This window comes from Dermacentor andersoni, chromosome 10, assembly GCF_023375885.2.
Source record: "Dermacentor andersoni chromosome 10, qqDerAnde1_hic_scaffold, whole genome shotgun sequence".
Classification (NCBI taxonomy): Eukaryota; Metazoa; Arthropoda; class Arachnida; order Ixodida; family Ixodidae; genus Dermacentor; species Dermacentor andersoni.
In genome coordinates this window covers 44235240-44254773 of record NC_092823.1, presented here as the reverse complement: position 1 = coordinate 44254773, position 19534 = coordinate 44235240, and the positions used below count along the sequence as shown (strand labels likewise).

The 19534-nt window shown below is 45.2% G+C and overlaps 1 protein-coding gene across 3 annotated transcripts in view; it reads left to right on the top strand.

Moving 5' to 3' along the window:
* LOC126543396 (ubiquitin-like modifier-activating enzyme 1) overlaps positions 1–19063 on the top strand; it is a 99492-nt gene extending 80429 nt beyond the window's left edge. For 2 of the 3 annotated variants that reach the window (XM_055062216.2, XM_055062217.1), the window contains 5 exons: positions 1870–1974; positions 6321–6404; positions 11336–11421; positions 15610–15779; positions 18883–19063. In XM_055062216.2, the coding sequence (XP_054918191.1) occupies positions 1870–1974; positions 6321–6404; positions 11336–11421; positions 15610–15751 (417 nt within the window). In that variant the 3' untranslated portion in view covers positions 15752–15779; positions 18883–19063. Of the gene's footprint in view, positions 1–1869; positions 1975–6320; positions 6405–11335; positions 11422–15609; positions 15828–18882 lie in introns of all 3 variants that reach the window. The other variant, XR_008608808.1, reaches the window with a different exon arrangement.
* Positions 19064–19534: the final 471 nt, after the last annotated feature.

Sequence of the window (19534 nt, the reverse complement as noted above, 5' to 3'; positions counted from 1 at the left end):
AACATTTGTTCACCATAAAGATGAAAAATTATTAATGACGCGCCCTGGGCAGCCGATCGGATAGCTGGCCCTACGGGCATCATTAGGGCAACTTGCGTCAAATGTTCAGGGGTGGCTGAAAATTCAGCAGAGTGACGTGCTGCGATCGGTAGCGATGTACGTTTTTTAAAACCTTATAATAAATTACAAGCATTACGCGCCACACTTAGATGCATCAATTAACTATCAAAAAAACCTACCCTAACGACTCAGTATGTTTGTACAAAATCGTCATAATCGTTTCAGGGTCCCTTAAAGCGTCTTGCGGTTCGGTGCCGTGTTTTTCATTGAATGAATACGCCGTGTACAGCAAAGGCACCGACTCCGACTTTGTAATCTTCGCGATTGGCTTCGAAGCTCGGAAAGAACCGCGTTGCAGAATGGAGGTTCCCGAAAGTCAGCTTCGCCGTAATACAGCGATGTTACGCGGTGAAGCATACGGGAAGTACTGTGGTGAAGCTTAACAAGCGTGGGAAGGTGCAATTGTCACGGGACACAGGATGTATTCCTTAATTATACACACGTGCCCCCGCCTTCTCCTGTCACAGTACGAGCATCGATATGCCCAATAAGTGTATTGGCAGGCCTTCACGGCTTTTTCGGACGTGCCTGTGGCGAGTTGAGCCCTTGAGGGCAGCAAGAGACGGGTATTCGTTTTTTCGGACTGCCCTATTTTCCAAACGTTTTCACGGCCCCTAGGCAGTCCGAAAAATTGGACGTTGACTGTACAACTGACCAATAGGATGCTTCAAATGGTCCATGGGGCAAACACACGGTGGAAGGAGGACGTAACAGAAAGGGCCATCGCATTGAGGAATGAATGGGAAACCGAAAGTAAGCATGCTGTCACTTCTTTGAAAGAGCTTGAGCTCAAAAAACAATGTTGGCTGACGCCAAAATGCGGGTGTCCCTAATCCAAACCAAAATAAACTCTTTAGAGCAGTGAAACGCAACACTGAGGCATTGTGCGCGGGCTGAGAGAGATTCTCACTTGTGAAAAAGTTTGGGCCTCATACCAATGAGCTTGCTATCAGTTGCTATAGGAATATCTCATATTCAAAATATTTCCTTCTGTGTGCATCCCCTTTTTATTCATATTTGAAAATGTTCGACTCGATTTGAAATGGATTTTATCATATTTTTCAAGGAAATTTCATTTGCTGTGCATTTTACTAGCCCCTCGTTTCTGTTTTCTTTTTGAATAAAATAAACACTACTCCTTACTATTCAAACCGGATTAAGTCGTTTTTTTGCTGATTTGTGCTGGATTAAGCATCGGGCAACATGGTGTCAGCACGTCTTGACATAAAACAAAGTTCTGTGTTACTCAGGGAATCTTGCAAAGGCACTCGGGGAAAACCTGGAGCACTCAGGGAATTTTGAAATGTCAACTTGGTAGACATACTTGTGCATTCACACGTTCATCTGTATGCGTTTTACCTTACTAGGAGCCACCACATACTAAGGATGAATAATATGTTTCTAGTTATGCAGGCATATGTTCATTTGCATGAGTGAGCATGTATATCTGTGTCGTTGAGAATTACATCTTGGTCACTCAGCTACCAACTTTTCTTCTGGGATCATTGTACTGTAGTTTAAAGCGCCAAATGCATGACAGTTGACTCAGAAAAGGCAAACGCTGATTTGATTTGTTGTTGTTGTTGTACATGCATGATTTCAAAATGGGGAATGGGGAGGGTCTCACTTTTCTCGGTTCCTTCACTTTTTCGCCATCCCATAAACTCCTGATAACAAATCAAAATGCTTGAGTTTTGTTTATTCCGGAACAATAACGTTCTTGTTGTTTTGTTCGTCACTACTCCGTAGTTGGTACAAGGGCACGACAAGTTGGCGCTGTACAAGAACAGCTTTGTCAACCTGGCATTGCCGTTCTTTGGTTTCTCTGAGCCCATTGCTGCAAAGAAGATCAAGGTGAGAAGGCTATTTCACCCTTCCCTCCCCCCACTCTTCTCGTGCACCACTACAGGGGCTGTTAGTACACTATGATTAAGATTTTTAACATCACCATTTGTTTATTCACCTGCATCACCTTTACAGGCATTTCAGCAAGGAAGGATCTAGTTAACAGGATTAAAATAAGCTACTTTTGTTACACATAAAATATAAGTTTCTTGGCATAAGCCCTATTTGCAGTACTGTGTGATATAATATATAGCCAAATGAGTTGTGGCAACCACATGAGGCTGCAAATGACAATAGAGTAAATTTCATTGTCTGTGCGTGCGTGAAATGCCATTAAAACCTAAGGCATCAGGCAGTTAGCGTCAAGTTTTGCTCGTGTGCGGCAGGGTATTAGATATTTAGGCTAGCACATGCAAAGCTTGTGAATACTAGCTAAATCTAGTGAAAATTTAGAGATGCTGCCTTTTCATGTTCTTGTTAAGTTTCTAGCATGCGTAGAATGAAACGACATGGTATCAAGTAGCGTCAACCCCTTAAGGGGTCATGATGACTTCAGGTCGTCGAAGCCCACCTCTGGAGATAAACATACTGTGGTCATCACTTTTATATAATTAGATATAGCATGCTATCTTCAGGCACATTTCTGTGTTCTGTGTTATTAGGGGTGCAGACTTTTGGCTAGTTGGTTTGATACAGCTATTAGGAGCATAGCGCTTGGTTGACAAGCAGTAACAACAAGGACGGGTGCTAACTTTCAATTCAGTTGAAAGTTAGCACCCATCCTTTTTCTTCTTCCTTGTCCACGCTACAGTCCCAGTAAATATTACAAGGGCATATGATACCGAAAATAAGCCCTTAATGGGTTAGCGACAAAATTAAAAAAAAGAAGTTACACAGTGTTCTGCACTGTTTGCACAGGTGAAGAATACTGGCGTTAGTTTAAATGCGACGACATTGTGGCGACCACGTTGATGCACCAGCGTTGATGCAGACCTAGCGCAGCTCAGTAACTTGTTGTGTGCAAGGGGTTCATAATGGCAACATGCCACTGCATCACAAGACAGCTGTCGATGCTGATGGGAGGGAACGTAAGCGAGCCAAGGCTGCACGCGATTGACGTCCCAATTAGAGCACCGACACATAGTAAGTTCATCTCACCAAAGCACATGCCAGATACGGCAAGATGGTAAAGCTCACAAGGCCCATCTCATCCTAATGCACAATTTGTATCATACCCGCCAGGAGCATCAGTATGTTGAGCAGCATTTGGAGGCCCTGGTGCAAAAAAGTAGTCGCCCAAGACATACGCATGGCTACCGAGACTTGTGAAGGATACGAGTGCCTCCGGCTTTGCAGGGTAGACACACAGTAAAACCTCGTTAAACCGTACCTGCTTAAACAGTAGTTTTGTTTTAAAAGTAGTAAAGTCAAATCCCCAACTCGGCGGCCGTTGAACATAATGTGTTTTTATGTCCACATAAACCGCAGCAGCTTATTGCGTACGTATCGGTTAGCACTTTGTTTCCACTTTTTGTCATGCAAACACGGCCGTGCGTCATGTACATTGGGCGGCCTGGCAGAACAACCAGGCTCAGAGATGGGAACAACGGCCTCCTAGCGCCCTGTGCGTTTGCACGTGAGGCCACATCAACATCATTTCGGCACCATGCCAAAGAGCGTTGTGGCGTCATGCAATCAAGGACTCGCGTCATACCGAAGCTCGGATAGAAAAGACGCCGGGTGCTCAGCATAGAACAACAATTACACATCGTTCGTGCTATCGAACCTGACACAAAGAAGTCGGCGCTGGCACGCGACAGGGATCTGCTGTTGACCGGTGTGTGGCATTTGGAATGTGGAGAAGTTGTTCGGCAACGCTGCTGTGACCGCGAAGAGATGTCGGCTATGAGGTTCAACTTTTTGCGATCATTGCCTCTGTTGTTGCCGTAAGTGTCGACTAGCAACAGTGATGAGGACGACATGGAAAGCAACAGCACAGACAATTCAGGCCCAACAGTGGCAGAAGCTGGACACTATGTCAGCCTCATGAATGCAATCGTCACGACGAGAACAGCACCCCGCAATGAAAAAGCCGCCCTGCGACTTCTGCAGTGCTACCGTGCTCGTGCATGGAGAATACATAATGCCAAAGAGGAATCTGCCATGTGAGTGTTTGCCAAGAAGAGGAGGCTGTCTGAAAAGCTGGCTTGCAGCTTCAGTAAGTTTGAGGTCGTTGTCGTAGCTGCTAGGCCGCTGCGGCATCAAACGAAAATAACAGTTTTGTCGCAGGAAGTGAATAAATACTGCACATTTTTGCCCCCTTTCATCACACTCTCTCTTTAAGTTCCGTTTTTGATGCGTAAGGGGGCAATCTCATGCTATTTCGGTTAAGCAGTACTACGGTTTAGTACGTAATTTCTCCGAGCTCCGGCCAACTACGGTTTAACAAGGTTTCACTGTAATTGCATGTGATATATGATGTAATTAAGATATGTAATAAGTGAATAATAAACATGAGGAAGAGACAACAGAAACATGTGCTGTGTTTTTTCATGTATAACTCACCCCCAGTTACATAAGCCTGGAAAGAAAAGAAAAAGTCTGCAGTTATAATGCAGCATAAATATTGCATATAACAATACTCAAAGCTTTGCAAATACAGCTGCTATTCACGAACCCACAACTCGTCCACATCATGTCTTCAGCCAGCAGCTCTGTTCCCTCCCCCCCTTTCTTTGATGATACCTACTGATAATGCTGGATTCACACAGTAAACATGATCGCAGTCATGTGACATGAATCAAATCCCATCCCAGCTAGCATTTACACAACAGAGGATGACAGTGCGGACGGAGCAGCCCTCACATGGGCAATGCGAATGGGCAAATGCAACCAAGCCATAAATCCCAATGGTGTATTGGCTCGCCGCCATATCGCACTATGTCGGACTGAGGGATCGCCACGGGCACGGTTGACATATGATAATGTGATATGCAACCCGCAAGCTCAAATCACAATTTGCTCCATCCTGTGAACACAGCTTTATCTTGAGCTTCTGCTGCACTTGGACCACCCTTTGAGCACAGCTCATTGTGATTTGAGTTATAGTTTGCCGGCACCACGTGCCCTATTCACTAACTGCTGCTAAACCCAAAATTGCGACCTGCAGAGGAGAGGAGTATCAGGCTACTAGGGCTGAAATTTCCATTGCCAAGTCCAGCATGACTAACGCAAGGACATCAAAATCACCGCAGCTTACCCAGTAACGTCCCCGTTAGATTCTATGGCGGTCAGCCCTAGAAGCATGATGTCGTGAAGCAGAGTGTACAGGCCTTGTGCTGTCTGGGTGGCTTTTGTTGAACAAACAAGGGTGGGGAGGGGGTGGGGTTTCCTGGGAGATAATGAAACGTTGATGGCAGAGAACCTTGCCTCAAGGTGTGGCTTCGCGACAGTACAGTGCACGCTGCCGTGAACACGCATCTCAAGACAAAATTTACATAACGCGCACCTTGACTTTACTGTCAAACGTTTTTCATTTTTTTTTTTGTGAATTAGTGTGCAAAACTGCGGTAATAACCATTTACTCATTGAATCACTTGATCAACCATGTACATCTACCTTGTCACCTTTAGTGTGGACACTAGGGTAACCCTTTCTTTTTATTGTAAAAGAAAGGAAAATTGTTCTCATTTTTTTTTCTTGAATTAGTGCAACTCATTACGAGAGAAGAGAAACAAGACACAGAAGAAAAACAGGAGACAGGGGAGCACCCCCCTGTCAAATGTCTTTCCTTATGTGTTATTTCTTATGTCCCTTGTTTCTTTGCTCATCCTGAGTTGTGCTAATTCAAGAAAATGTCAAGGAATACGAACTTGCTGTAACTGCCATCCTTTTTCTCACTTGAAAAAAAGAAAAGTTACTGCATCCAAGCCACAGTACACTGCTGCTTCCAGCGCTTGTAGGAGCACCCACAGTACAGCAAAGCACAGCCGTCGAAATTGGAAGGTGTCATTCAAGATTGGGAGGTTGGGATTTCACACCACCTATAGCAGTTTTGGTTTCAATTCAGTTCTAATGCGAATTTTGTCATCTTAGCGAGCCTTTATGGAAGAAAGTGTGCATTAGAATTGAGTAAATATGGTACATTGTACATGTCTGTTAGTTCTTGGTGTTCGTGCTTGTTGTTGGAGCCTGTTGAAAACTTCTCAGACTCAGTTGCTCATACGACTAGCCACGCATTGGATTGCATGTGAAATCGCACTGTGTATCTGTGCTCAACTCGAAGTAACAGAGTACGAGTGTTGAAAATAAATTAAGGCATATACATGTGTTTCATTTATTTCATGGTCAAACAGTTCAACGGCCATGATTTCACCATGTGGGACCACTTTGACGTACAGGGAGAGCTCACCCTGAAGCAGTTTATCGACTACTTCCAGGTGGGTGTTCTTGTGATACACATATACCGTAAAACCTCACTGATACGATGCCGCTTCATACGATTTCCTGGCACCAACGTTTGTGTCGAGAAACAAAAAATGACCCAATACAGTTCTGCTTTATTTTTACCAGTTCCCAGAAAACACGATCTTTTGACACCAAGGTTAAAGGGACACTAAAGCGAAACAATAAATCAGTTTAGACTAATGAAGCATTGTTTGAGAACCCTGCAGGCAGTCATTTAAAAAAAATAGTTTGATTGTTAGATGAGAAAACGAAGGTCCAAGTATCAGTATTTGAATTTCGCGCCAAAACCCCAGCGCCGGTACGTCAGCGTGACGTCAGGGATTCCAAAGTATGTTTTCGCATTTGGGCCGTGTTGGCTGAATAAAGGTTCCCGAAACTTGCCATGTTTAATATTTGGTTCCTTTAGAACATAATGCAGTCAATCTGTACCGCTACATATAATTAGTAGGCCCTAGAAGGTGGCGTCAAAATCCAAGACGTCACAGCCCCCCAGGTGCGGGAACTTAAATAGGCGTCGCCACCCCTTTTTCGTTATTGCGCTTTTTCTGGCTAACCAAACGTGTTATTGTTGTAAGAGTGGTGTTTTTGGTCCTGTAGAACGGTAATTTACTGATGCAGAAGAAATAATTTTTCACTTTAGTGTCCCTTTGAGTACAGTGCCAGACACTAATGAGAGTAGTAGGCGCCCACGCAAGCAGCTTTGCAGCAGCAATTGCCTGCCTGTGTCTTGTGAAAATGTCAGCGCACACTTTAATTTCCTCTTGCGGTGCCAGCAAATCTCCTTAATTCCATCTCTGTAAAATTTAAGGCGGACAAATGTGATACATAAGGTTACAGCTTATGTGAAATTGTTACGTTTGCGAGAGTTTTCGAAACCTCCTACTCGCAAATTAGGGTATATTTCGGAGTGGTGTGTTATATGATGCCCATTCCCTTTTGTTTTCGCCATATTTACTTTACCAGCAGTTCTGAAGCTCTCCTAGTACATGTATGTTCTGTGATGGGTGCAACCTTCATCATGCAATGCCATTTCTAGAACTTGTGAGGCGCTGTAAATCAATATCAGTTTTGTCAACTTTAGATGTATTGTTAGGTGCAGTGATATCATTTCCTTGCAAGAACTTCTTTTTTAAAGAATTGAAGGCCTAAATAAAGATCTACTGAAACTTCCTACGATAGGTACATTTTAATATTTTTTTTATATGCAGGGGTGGGCCTCCTGTGCCAGTTTTATACAAACGCCTTTTCCTGCGCCATGCTGCGTCAAAACAGTTTCGATGTGTGCTCCAGCAGTGGAGCACACATTCGAAGAGCGAGCAAATTCGTTCTCCAGAAAAGATTGCAGCTATTCACATTGCGCAAACCGTACGATAATTTTCACACTTATAACACAGGACCTTTCGGTGCTTCCGGCAAGTGGCCGGCCACTCCTGGCTACCATCGCCGCCGTGGGAAAAGCCAGGGCAGCTGTATTTAGAGTGTACTAGAATACGGAAAACAACGAAAAGTAGACGTGAGGGCACTTTGAGCGAGCTAGAAGCTTTTTTAACTGTGTTTACCCTCACGTCCAGTGCTTCATTATCTTTTTGCCACTGTGACCTCTGGATTTGCTCTTGTACCGTTGGCATGAATACAAATGCGCACTGTAACGAACACCTTTTATCTGTAATTACAGTCGGCGACCACCGACTTTTTGGACATGCCCAATGGTTTGAACGCCTTCATGGAACTTCCATGCATACCCCCATAGAGTCAGTGTGTAAGAACGTCTGGAATTTAGGACAGACAGATAATTAACTTTTATTGAGGATTTTATTTAGGATGCAAAACTTTTTTGCCGTCTGATTTTCCCGACTTTTTCACCATGACTGCAGGTCTAAAACAGCATTAATCAAAGCCACTGCCGTTTGGATTATATCATAGCCTCAAACCAGCGCTCTGACACGCCGATTCGCTGGCAGCCACCATCATGGGAACACTAGGGCTATCTGCCTCAGACGTTCACTGCCAAGCCGTTCGCTGTTTGGTGCCATTATTTTCATTGAAAGAATTCGCCACTGTCAGCATTGTTGCCAACTCCACCTTTGTAATCCTGACCGATGGCTTCGAAGCACAGAAAGCATGAAAGCGCAAGAGTTAATTTTACACGCAGGCACCCGCCATCTCCTGTCGCAGTACAAGCACCGACATGCCTAATAAGTGTACTGGCAGGCCTTCAGAGCTTTTTCAGGCATGCCTGTGGCGATGTCAGCTTTCGTAGCAGTAAGGTGCATGCATTCATTTTTTCAGATGTTTTCGCGGCCCCTAGAGAGCGAAAAACTAGATGTTGACTGGTAGCTAGTTTCTAAGCATGGAGTAGTGCCATGTGTACGTTTCAAAGCCTGAATTAAGCCACTGTTACAAATGTTCTCAGTTTTACCTAAACTGGAAACAAAATAACACATTGGAGTAGACTCGGAATGGCTTGCATTTTAATTTACGCTGACCGTGCCTTCATGCGATTATTTCCTGCGTAGAGTGAAACCACCTCACAAACCCACATTTAGAAAGAGAATGATAAAGTATGTGGCGATATGGTAGTTAAGCAAGTTGGGGCTAACTAGAACGCATTGTTTCCTATCTGTTTTTGCCAATATGTAATTTCAGCATAATTTTGGCTTCAAGCTCAGTGTGAGACCTATGCCACCTTTGTCAACCGGATAAGTAGTGGCGAGAGATCATGCTAGCGAGTTATCACTTAAGAAAGGTGTTCTACTTTGCGATTTCCTATTCACATTTCATTTGTTCGCGACGGTACATCTGCTTATATACAAAGGTGTAGCAGTAATTACATTGTGGAAATGAAGGGATGGTGAAAGCTTTTATTTTGTGTGATGCGAAAGAATCCTGCATTCGGGAGACACATGCTGCAGTGAGTTCACCGGGCAGGTGTCTGTCTCCCTTTCTGGGCTGATGTAATGTAAAACTATTCCAATCTCTTTTCGGCCCCATATGGGAGAGGCTTGAGCCATTTTAACCTATCACGCAAGGCTAGTGGTGGATTTGGAATGAAAACAGATTCTAATAGTTTTACGTTATACTGGCCCAGGGTCGATTGGGGCTCTCTGGGCCTGCAGTGACATATGGTGACCCAGAGATTATGTTGCCGCATCGACTGGACGGCATGATTTGAGAACATTTCCCGCTATCATCATGAGCATTGGTGCGGGGATCACATATTCTAGTCGATAGTAGTGCCACCAATGTTTTCGGCTTTATAGATAAGCATCCACTGTGCCACTGCTCGACCCGCTCTTCCGTATTCTAGTACACTACAGCTACAAAGCGCACTTCTAAAACCCCGCATTCTGATTGGCTTGTGGCAAGGGGAAAGTATTTCTGTGTAGATGGCTTTCAGTAAACTACAGGAGTTCGTAACTCGGCCTTCTCCGTACGGTCTGCTGGTGAAGTGCATTCCCAAGCACTGTCGAGACATTACACTTTCACTACGAGACACACTATCGAGACATTGAAGAAAAATGCATTTAAAAAAAATGTATTGTTACTTATGGTAAATTTGAACTCGCTATTGCAGAATGCATGTTTTTGTTATTGCTACCACTAATTAAAATTCTACTTGCACTATTACCAAAATTTGCATGCACTAGACAGTTTCAGTATCAGGGTAATCTGCTTCAAAATTCACCATAAGCGGTTGTTCAAGACAGTTGCAGTACGGCGCTTGTGTTGGTCTAATCTGTGTTCCGGCGTGGTTTCGAAGTACGCTGCCATATTCCATTATTCCACCAAAATTCGGATTGGCCTGCTCCAAACTGCTTCAAAATGAAATTTTATCTGCTCTAAATTGCTACAATATGCAATTTTCTTTGCTCCAAACTGCTCTAAAACGCAACTGTACTTGCTCCCATCATTGCTCCCAAATCGCTTTTGGTGGCCCCACCCCTGTGTATGCAAGAAACCTTATAGCGCAGTGTATTCTGAGTAAAGCAAGTTCTCCATTTCCTGTTTACAGTAGACTTCTGTCCTTTCGACTCTGGTTAATTCAATTTGGTGGGGAATTCGATCCCTGCCAAAGTTCCCGGTCAATGTCCATGCATTTCTATAGCCCCCAAACTTTATTTTGATCCTAAAATTTGCCCTTGCTGAACAATTTGAATTTGACCAGTCAGTGCACATGCACGTCACCCCTATGGTGACCCCCATAGTGACCCCTTTAGTCGCAGCATCTGTCTCGGCGGAGCCTAGGGAACAGTGAGTGTGTTCTGACTATTTCACCTCTCGTCCAACACGCCTATTTAGAACACTGTGTGAAGTTTAGCACAGTGCAATTTAGTAAATACTGTGTGGAGTGTAAAAAAAAAAGAAAAATTCCTTTAGCAAAAAGAAAAGGTTCTCCTGCTGATCTCCGACCCTGCCGTTGGAAGTCTGAAGATGGAGAAACACCAGACGGTTGCTTCGAGCAAGTTTGCACAGACGTGTTCCTGAAACGAGAGAAATTGGCAACAACAGAGTCACTGGAAAAGTCTAGGCGAACTAAAAACATGTTGCCTGCCAGTTTGTGCTGTTCCAAGTTTGCTGCTGCTTGTGTGAATCATTTAGAGGTAAATCCTCATTAATGATGTGCATGTGTATCTCGCAGAAGGCTTGTGCTGAGGGCAAACTTAAGAAGAACATTGTGCACCATTACCCCCTCACCCCACTTTCACCCTTCCCCTCTCCTCAATGTTGTGTGCGCAGGATTTCTTACAACAGAACGTTACACAGGCTGCCGGGTACGGTAATTGGTCATTTACTCGTGACTACCAGTTTACAAGATTGACAAGCCATGTGCCAGATCCCGCTGTGTCCACAGTAGTTGTCCACAGTAGCTTTTTCATCACGTTTTCCTTTCTCATGCTCACAGAAAAACCACGAGGTTGAGATCACCATGGTATCCCAAGGAAAAGCCGTGCTGTTCCCACCGAAATTTCAGGAGCGCCTTGATCTTCCGTGAGTACTGTCTTCGTTTGTGGCACAATCCAGTTTCATTCCCACTTTATTTATGTTGACCCTCAGTGGCTTTACAGCATTAAAGAGGGGCACAGGTCTAAGAAAAGTTTGATGTTAAAGAAACATGGTTGCAAACAAATTGAGAATTCAAATGTACAGAGTGACATGAAAATGACATAGTAACAGAGGTGGGAACTTGCAACTAAAAAACTCTTGTGTGTAAATTTTGGTGCATGTTAAAGAGCCTCAGATCAAAATGACAGACTCAGATGTTTGAAATTGGCAACTTTAAGATCACTTGTGCTGGCGACACTGTCCAAATAAGCAAAGATGGCTACGACGTCCAGGTTCACAGTGGCTGTTTCGCTTGACGCTGTGCTGAAGTTTCTCGTTTGTGGCTTCGGAACGAGGTGTTTTGCTAAAGCCGAAAAGGTCCTTGCTGCAGATCGCATTATTTTTGATCGGTCTCAGGAAGTTCAGAGATGAAACTACGGAGATAGTTAAGCGGTGCGAGCGAACATCCAGTCTGCCTAGTGAGCTGCTTAAGATTCTTGATGCGTTAGCATGAAGAGTGTGAAAGTGGAAAATCTGTATTTGTGTGAAGTGTGGGAAGCTGGTCACGTGGTAGATGCGATGGGAGAGCTTAGAAGAGTGTGTATGTATGTATGCGTGTGTGTGTGCATGCACGTGCGTATGTGGGTGTATGCATGCATGCATACATAGTATATACATATATACACAGATATACAGTTAAACCTCGATATAACGAAGTATGTTTGTATGCAATTTCAATATAGCAAAATTTCGCTTCCGCTGCAGAGGAATGCCGAGACAGTAAATGGAAACTTCTGTAGACGCAGATGGTCAAATGACTGAATTACAAGCGGCGGCTTGCAAATGCAGTTTCCAAATCGTGTGCGGTGTGTGGTAAGAGCGTCCGCCAAAGTGGAGCCGCATCATGTTCCGTATAAAGTTCAAGCCTTCTACGTCAGCGGGTGTTTCAGTGCCGACGGAAGTAGTAATGCTGAAGCGTGGCGGGAAGCTCACTTGATCTTCGAGCACACTCAACGCGTGATGACTATGAGAGCTCTTCAGCGGTATTGCATGATCTTCTGACATCGTTACCAATCGACTTCATGACGATGATTGCGCCGTGTTCGTTCCGGAAGTCCATGCCGAGAATGACGTCTCGTGAACACTGTTGGAGGATAACGAAGGTGGCAGGGTAAGTCCGGTCATGAACAGTAATTCTTGCCATGCAGATTCCAGTTGGCATAATGAGGTGTGCTCCAGCGGCCCAAATTTGAAGGCCTTCCCATGTAGTCTTAACTTCTTCAACAGGGCGGCGATGTCTCCACTCATTACAGAGTAATCGGCCCCTGTGTCCACTAAGGCGGTGACTGCGTGGCCATCGAGAAGCACGTCGAGGTCGTTCCTTGTCTTGCGTTGCAGTCAGGTCTTGGTGTCGGATCACGGCTGCGTCGCGTTGGCCTGTGGCTGGTACATGGTGTCCTCAGGTCGTCTTTTGCAGGCATATTCTTTGCTTCCAGACTTCGTCGAGACGGCGGCGTCTCGTTATGTCATCGAGATAGCCTCTTCGGCGTCTTCATCGGTGGCGAAGGATCTTCATCAGTTCGACGAACAGCAACCTCACCTCCATCGGTTGCTGCTTTTAGTTTTCCGGATATGGGCTCACAGAGCGGCCCCGTGCTGGGCCAGTGTATGGATGGCACTGCGGCGACAGGTAGCGGCCTGGTGATGGCGAACAAGACAGTCGTCGAGAGCTCCACAGCGGCAAGGTAGTCGGCAATATTGCAAGGGCGTTCACCTTGCTGCCGGTGTGGAGCGTTGACGACGAACCCTCGCAGTCTCATTTCACAGTATGGGCATCGGCAATAGACATGTCCGGCTTCCCTGCAGTGATAGCAGAGTGGGCAGTGGTCAGGGGCGCACCAAATGTCCGTCTTCCTTGGTGGCTGCACTGGTCGACGGGCAGGCGTGCTGGCGGCAGCGGTGGCGGTAGACGACGGAATTGCGGCATTACAGGGCCCTGGCGAGTTCACGGAGGGGGACCGTGACGACGGGTGACGGCGGCGTATGTCATCGCTTCCAGCACGGGAAGCGACAATTAGGGCTGCACTTCGGTAATGCCCAGTGACTGTCGAAGTTCGTCCTTGACGATGTCAGCGACTGAGGACACCTGAGGTTGCAATGAAGGAAACATATTGCCCAGTTGTTTGAGCACAATGGCTCTTATGGTCCCTTAGAGGTCGCCGGAGCCCAGTGCTTGGATGGCGGACTGCAGTGTGCACACTTGGCAGTTATGTTGCCTAGTGCATGTTTCTAGTGTTTTCTCAATCATCGTTGCCTCTGTCAAGAACTCGGCTACGGTCTTCGGTAGGCTGCAGATCAGTCCGGCTAAATGTTCTTGCTTTACGCCTGGCATCAAGAAGCGCGCTTTTTTCTCTTCGGACGTTTCTGGGTTGGCGTACTGGAACAGGTGCGTCATCTCCTCGGTGAAGGTCTCTATGGTCTCGTTGGGTAGTTGTACTCGGACTTCTAGCGTAGCTTCAGCCCTTTCCTTGTGCACGACGCTTGTAAATGTCTGCAGGAAGCAGCTACAGAACAGGTACCATGTTGTCAGGGTCGACTCCCGGTTCTCAAACCACGTTCTGTTGGGGTCTTGTAAGGCGAAGTATACATGCCGCAGCTTGTCGTCGAAGTCCCAGTTGTTGAAAGTCGCAATTCGTTCATAGGTCTCCAGCCAGGTTTCTGGGTCTTCAGACGATGATCCATGGAAAGTCTTTTTTATATATAAAAGTATATATATACTTTTTCTATATATTGTCATGTGGTAGTGACGTATAAAGAACACAGCAGTAATACTGTGAAAGGCGAAACTAATTTTTATTGGGCGAACCTGTGCCCACAAAAACAGGCCACACTTAAAGAAAGGCTACAGCGGCGAACACAGTCAGCGATCATCAAATCCTGATCAGTGGGTCAAGCGCGTCGGCTTTTATACATCAGTCATCGAATGTTCCAGAGTAATCTGCTGGGACCCGCGCATGCCTTCCACAAAGTTCTACATTATTCGCGTCGCGCACACATGCAATCAGATTATGCAAGGTTTGGTCACAGACAACGGATGGAAGCAGCGATACCATTCCGGAAACTTCCGATACATGCAGGCGCGTCCTGCGCCGTGCGATGACATTTGTTAGGCGGTAAACGTAGTTGCCCGACAAAGATGACCAAGTAGACGTGTCAATATATTTTCACTCTCTAAAAAGGTAGTGTGGCCCTCACACAATTAAACGTGGCATTGTGAACTGTATACCCATCAGCCCCTGTTAAATATGATAGGTTTGCAGATTTTGGGCTAGTTGGTTCGTTGCATCAATTGAAGTCATTCCAGTGTTATGACTTTAATTGATGTTAGGTTTAGTCAACCTTTTCAGAAGTTTTCTTTCACTACTTACAAAGAGTCAGCAAGACTTTAGGGACAGACAGACAAGAAACTATTTAGTCCTAAGGGACTACGTTCTCGTAGTTGCGGGCCGCGCTGGGGGCGGGAGACCGTGATCTTCAGCCCTGTCACAGGCCCTTTGGACAGCCCGAAGCTGGACTTGAAGGTCGTCACTCTTGACGGCTTCTTTCCAGTCTTCTTGCCTGTTGAAAGGCGAGTGGTGCAACGCAAAACATTACCACAGCATGTGGTTCAAGGTGGACCGTTCCTCGCCGCAGTCGGGGCAGCAGGCATCCACACCCGGAGTGTAGTGGCTCAGCCTGGATCAAGCAAAGATGCGATGAACGCTTCTTCCTTTGGACCTGGGAGGTGACGGGTTCAAACACCTTGCAGTGTATATTGTGAACCCACTACCGGTGACACCTTGATTACGTGCAGCTGCACTTCGCGTCTCTGTGTGGATCACGTACTTAGCCGCACGGCGAACTAGCCCTGGAGATAGTTGACTTAAGAGAGGCGTGGGTTTTAAACTTTTATTAATTTTGGCATGAATTGGATGAGATTTAACAGTATTGTGTAGTTTTTGTTTTCTTTTTGCCAATTGCAAATATCCAATGAGGTATATCTGCATCAGAACAAATGATACAAAGCTTCTGCCACAGAAATTCAGTCGAATGTGCCAAACAAAGAAGTCCCTCTGTGCATGTCTTGTCCCACAGCCTGAGCGAAGTGGTGGCCCAGACGTCGAAAAAGCCCATTGAGCCCCATGTGCGCAACCTCATCTTTGACCTCCTTTGCAATGACAAGAACGGCATGGACATTGATGACATGCCGCCCGTGCACTACTGGCTGCCCAAGTGAAGTGCCATCTGTGTGGCCATGGCACAAGGTACTTGTGTTGTTGTGGCCCCGGGATTCCGTGTACCGACCGCGCCAGGTGTGTTTGTGTACTTGCTTGGATAACATTTTAGCACCAGCAGACTAGGGCAGAAGGGAGACATAGGCACCCACAATGCACCAACTTCAACAGTTTATTTTTGAGAAACTTCGTACGCTCATAGCACACCATGCACAACTGTGCCACTACTGGTCCAGACGTCATACTGCTTCTTCCATTAAGGCATCCTCTTTATCAGGCAGGTCGGCTGACACAATGACAGCACGCCTTTCCACCACTCCTCCCAATAGCTTCTTCCTCTGTAATTCCTCATGTTTTCTTATCTCTGTGTCTGGCGGGACACAACAAACGTAGAACAAGTACGCGCAGCTGCACTCGTGACAATGGCTTTATAGAGGACCATTGTGGTAACTGTTAAACATAGCGCATCGTGGCGTCTACATCTCGTTTTTATTTTTGTCTGCTGGCGCTAAAATGTTGTCTATGTCTTCTTCGGGCAGTTATTGTTGCAAAAGATGATGTTTCCTATGCTTGGCGGGAACATGTACCTTCAAACCACATTGCAAGGAATTAGTGAATATAATGCAGTAAATCAAACATACTATTTTCCGCCAGTGTTGGAGTGTAACAAATGCAGTATAATCCTGTTGATATATTTCTCAAAGGACCATAGCAAAAAATGTAACAGCCGGGAAAACATCACGTTGAGGAAGGCCGCAAATCACTACAGCAATGTCAGAAACAGCTCCGAATGGCTGCCAGAAAAGTTATTAGATGTCTCAGCACTCATACTATGATTGGGAACAGTGCACGCACATGTATAATTAAGGGACACAAACAATGTTCCATGAGAGTAGGCCCCTTCTGTTCTTGATATGCTGCACTGCGCAATATTTTATGTATACCTGATCACATAATGGCTCTATTGTGGCGAAGCTGACTTAGGAAAACCACTCATTATGCAATGCATGAGAGACCCTTGCCTGCTCCAAAATAAATGTAGCCCTATGCTCGCCAGATTTGGCCCATTGTTTATGGTTCCCGTTAGGTTTTAACCAACGCCCACTTTTTTCAGGTGCTCCGTGTGCGTTTCCTCCCAATATGCCTGTTCAACTTCTAGCTTGTGCAACTTTGGTTGCTTGTTGCAACGTACCGTATTTACTCAAATCTAGGCTGGCCCCAATTATAAGCTGACCCCCGAATGTCCGAAGCCAGAAAAAAAACGCATGCAAGCTTGCCTCCATGCGCCCATGCATGTGCAGGCAGTGTGGCATTGCACACGTCGAAATGCGGTGCGGTCTCGGTAAACAGCTCCTCTATGTCATTGCGCGCTTCCATATCGCTGTCATCTCCTCGTTGCGGCACACACAAAAGTGTCTCCCGTTGCCCCTTCCAACGACGGATGTTTTTCTCGTCGATGCTGAGTCCCGCCTGGCTTACTGTGTTTCGGCGGCTAGCTCAACTTTTCGTTCGAAAGTGGCACTATAGTGTGCCATTATGATAACACATCACCGCACACTGATACCATAGAACCAGCTCTGATGCGACCATGGATACGGCCGGATATGCCACAGGTCAAAGCGACGACATCGCTCGTGTCCTTCAGTTGGCTACTGGCCCAGCTAGTAGTGGCTATGATACCGACTTTTCTAGATGGCACTAGCTATGGACCGTATTCATCATTTTCAGTTACAAACTGGTGCATTCTTTGAAATCCTCGAATCTAAGCTGACCCTAGAGTTTCGTATATGATTATTTGAAAAAAACTATTGGCCTAGAGTCGAATAAATGCAGTATGTATTTGTCCTCTTATATGAGAGCGAATTTCCCTCTGCACCGCTAAATTTACGTGGCCGCCATGTATCAGATAGAAACATAATACACAATGCTATGTATCAAATAGGAACAGGATACATAGGAGTCAATGAGATTTATGTCAAGACCACTTAAACGCGACAAAGTAGCTGAGGAAATGTAACAGCCAAGAATGTATTAATGGAGTTCCACTCTATGTGCTGACGATGAATATTGGACACGACGACAGTATTTTCATCTCAATTGTGACTTTGTTATAATGACATCCGACTGTAATTATTATTAAAGGGAAATTGCCTTTTATAGTCGTGAACAATGCGACGTGAACCTGCTGTAGTGACTCGGAGACAATGGCACTCAGCTGCTGTGGTCAAGGTTGCGGGTTCGATTCCCAGCCCTGGCAGCCTCATTACGACAGCAACTGAATGCAAAAAATGCTCGTGTTCTTAGATTTAGACATTAATCCAGTGCTCCTCACTACACACTCCCTCACAACTCGAGTTGCTTTTTAGCATTGGATCCCATAATTTGACTTTTATTTTCACGTGAGAGGGCATACCGAATTCATTGCTAAGCAAAGATTGCTCACGATGAATGTACTTGAATCTCACAAGTTAATATGTGATGAGACGCTTTCCTGTTGAACATTTAGTCACATATATAACTTTTGTGCAGAGCAGGTATGTTCCACAACTGTGGCTTCTGAAAAGCCATCTAGGTGCCTCATTTCATACTGCTCATGGGAGTTCATGTGTTTGTGTATGGTAGTGGCTGATGTGAGAAATTGGTTATCAAGAGGCCTGCAAGGGTGGAGAAAGGTTCATGAAAGGAAAACCACCACCCACCCATCCACCCGGCTTTAGCACGAATCTGCGAAGGAACCGCATACAGGTTTCCCAGAAAGAAACCCATGTCCGTTTTCTTTGTAACTTCGTGCTTCAGTCAGGTGGATCACAATTTTTCTCTTTGACATGGCTAAGGGGGGTCTTTTAAGGGCTGTTTGGACAGCAGTCAGGAAACAATTTCTTTTGGTTCACCTAAACTAGGTTTCTTGCGCAAATTTCTTATGTACATGACACATGTGCTCTAAAGTCATGTACTTACCTGTGAAAATGAAAACATACTGTTTTGCCCAGGTACCATATCGCAAATCATTGATGTTTTGAGCATATATGGGACATAGTGAGCTATCGCCAAGGCCGCAAAGCTGTTGGCAGCCTCTAGAAGCAAATCAAATAATCTACGAATGGCTATATATATACATATTTTCTCTTTCTAGTCCATGGATATGGCAGCCAAGGCCCACAACTCATCTTCATTGGGTTGGAAGGCTGTGCTACTGGCGATCCAGGTTCTTCATCGGGTTTAGTGACGAAAAAAATTTACCTTTAGTCTTCGCTGTCTTGAGCCTTCTTCTTTTAATTTCTGCCTCATCAAATTAAACCAGGAGAGAACCAGTCTGTACTGTGCTGATTATTTCTTGCCCCCTCTCTTTCACTTCAACAATTTTTTTAATCTTGTCTGTGAGCCGTGAAAATAAAAAATTTTCATGAATTTTCAAGCCATTGTTATCTCACCAGGTGGCAGTCTCCAAGGCAAAATCTAAACATTGTACTCATGATTTATCACTGCTGGCGTGATCTTACTGCTAACTGGCATTCGCTGTTCAGTAGTAGTGTAGCGTAACAGTGCAACACAAGTGATAGCCACGTGTGTACCTTAATTGTAGAAAAAGATAAAGTATGACAAGCATTACGAAGCCTGCGGGACAATTGCGGAAATATGATTAAACCAGGAGGCAAAGGCACAGCTGTGATTGTACTTGACAGGAGTTGTGGAAATGGCAGTTTCCAAAAATTGAGCGATTCGAATTTTCACATAAAACTCTCAAGTAATCTCACTGACCAGTTTGAAATGGAGACTTAGTATGT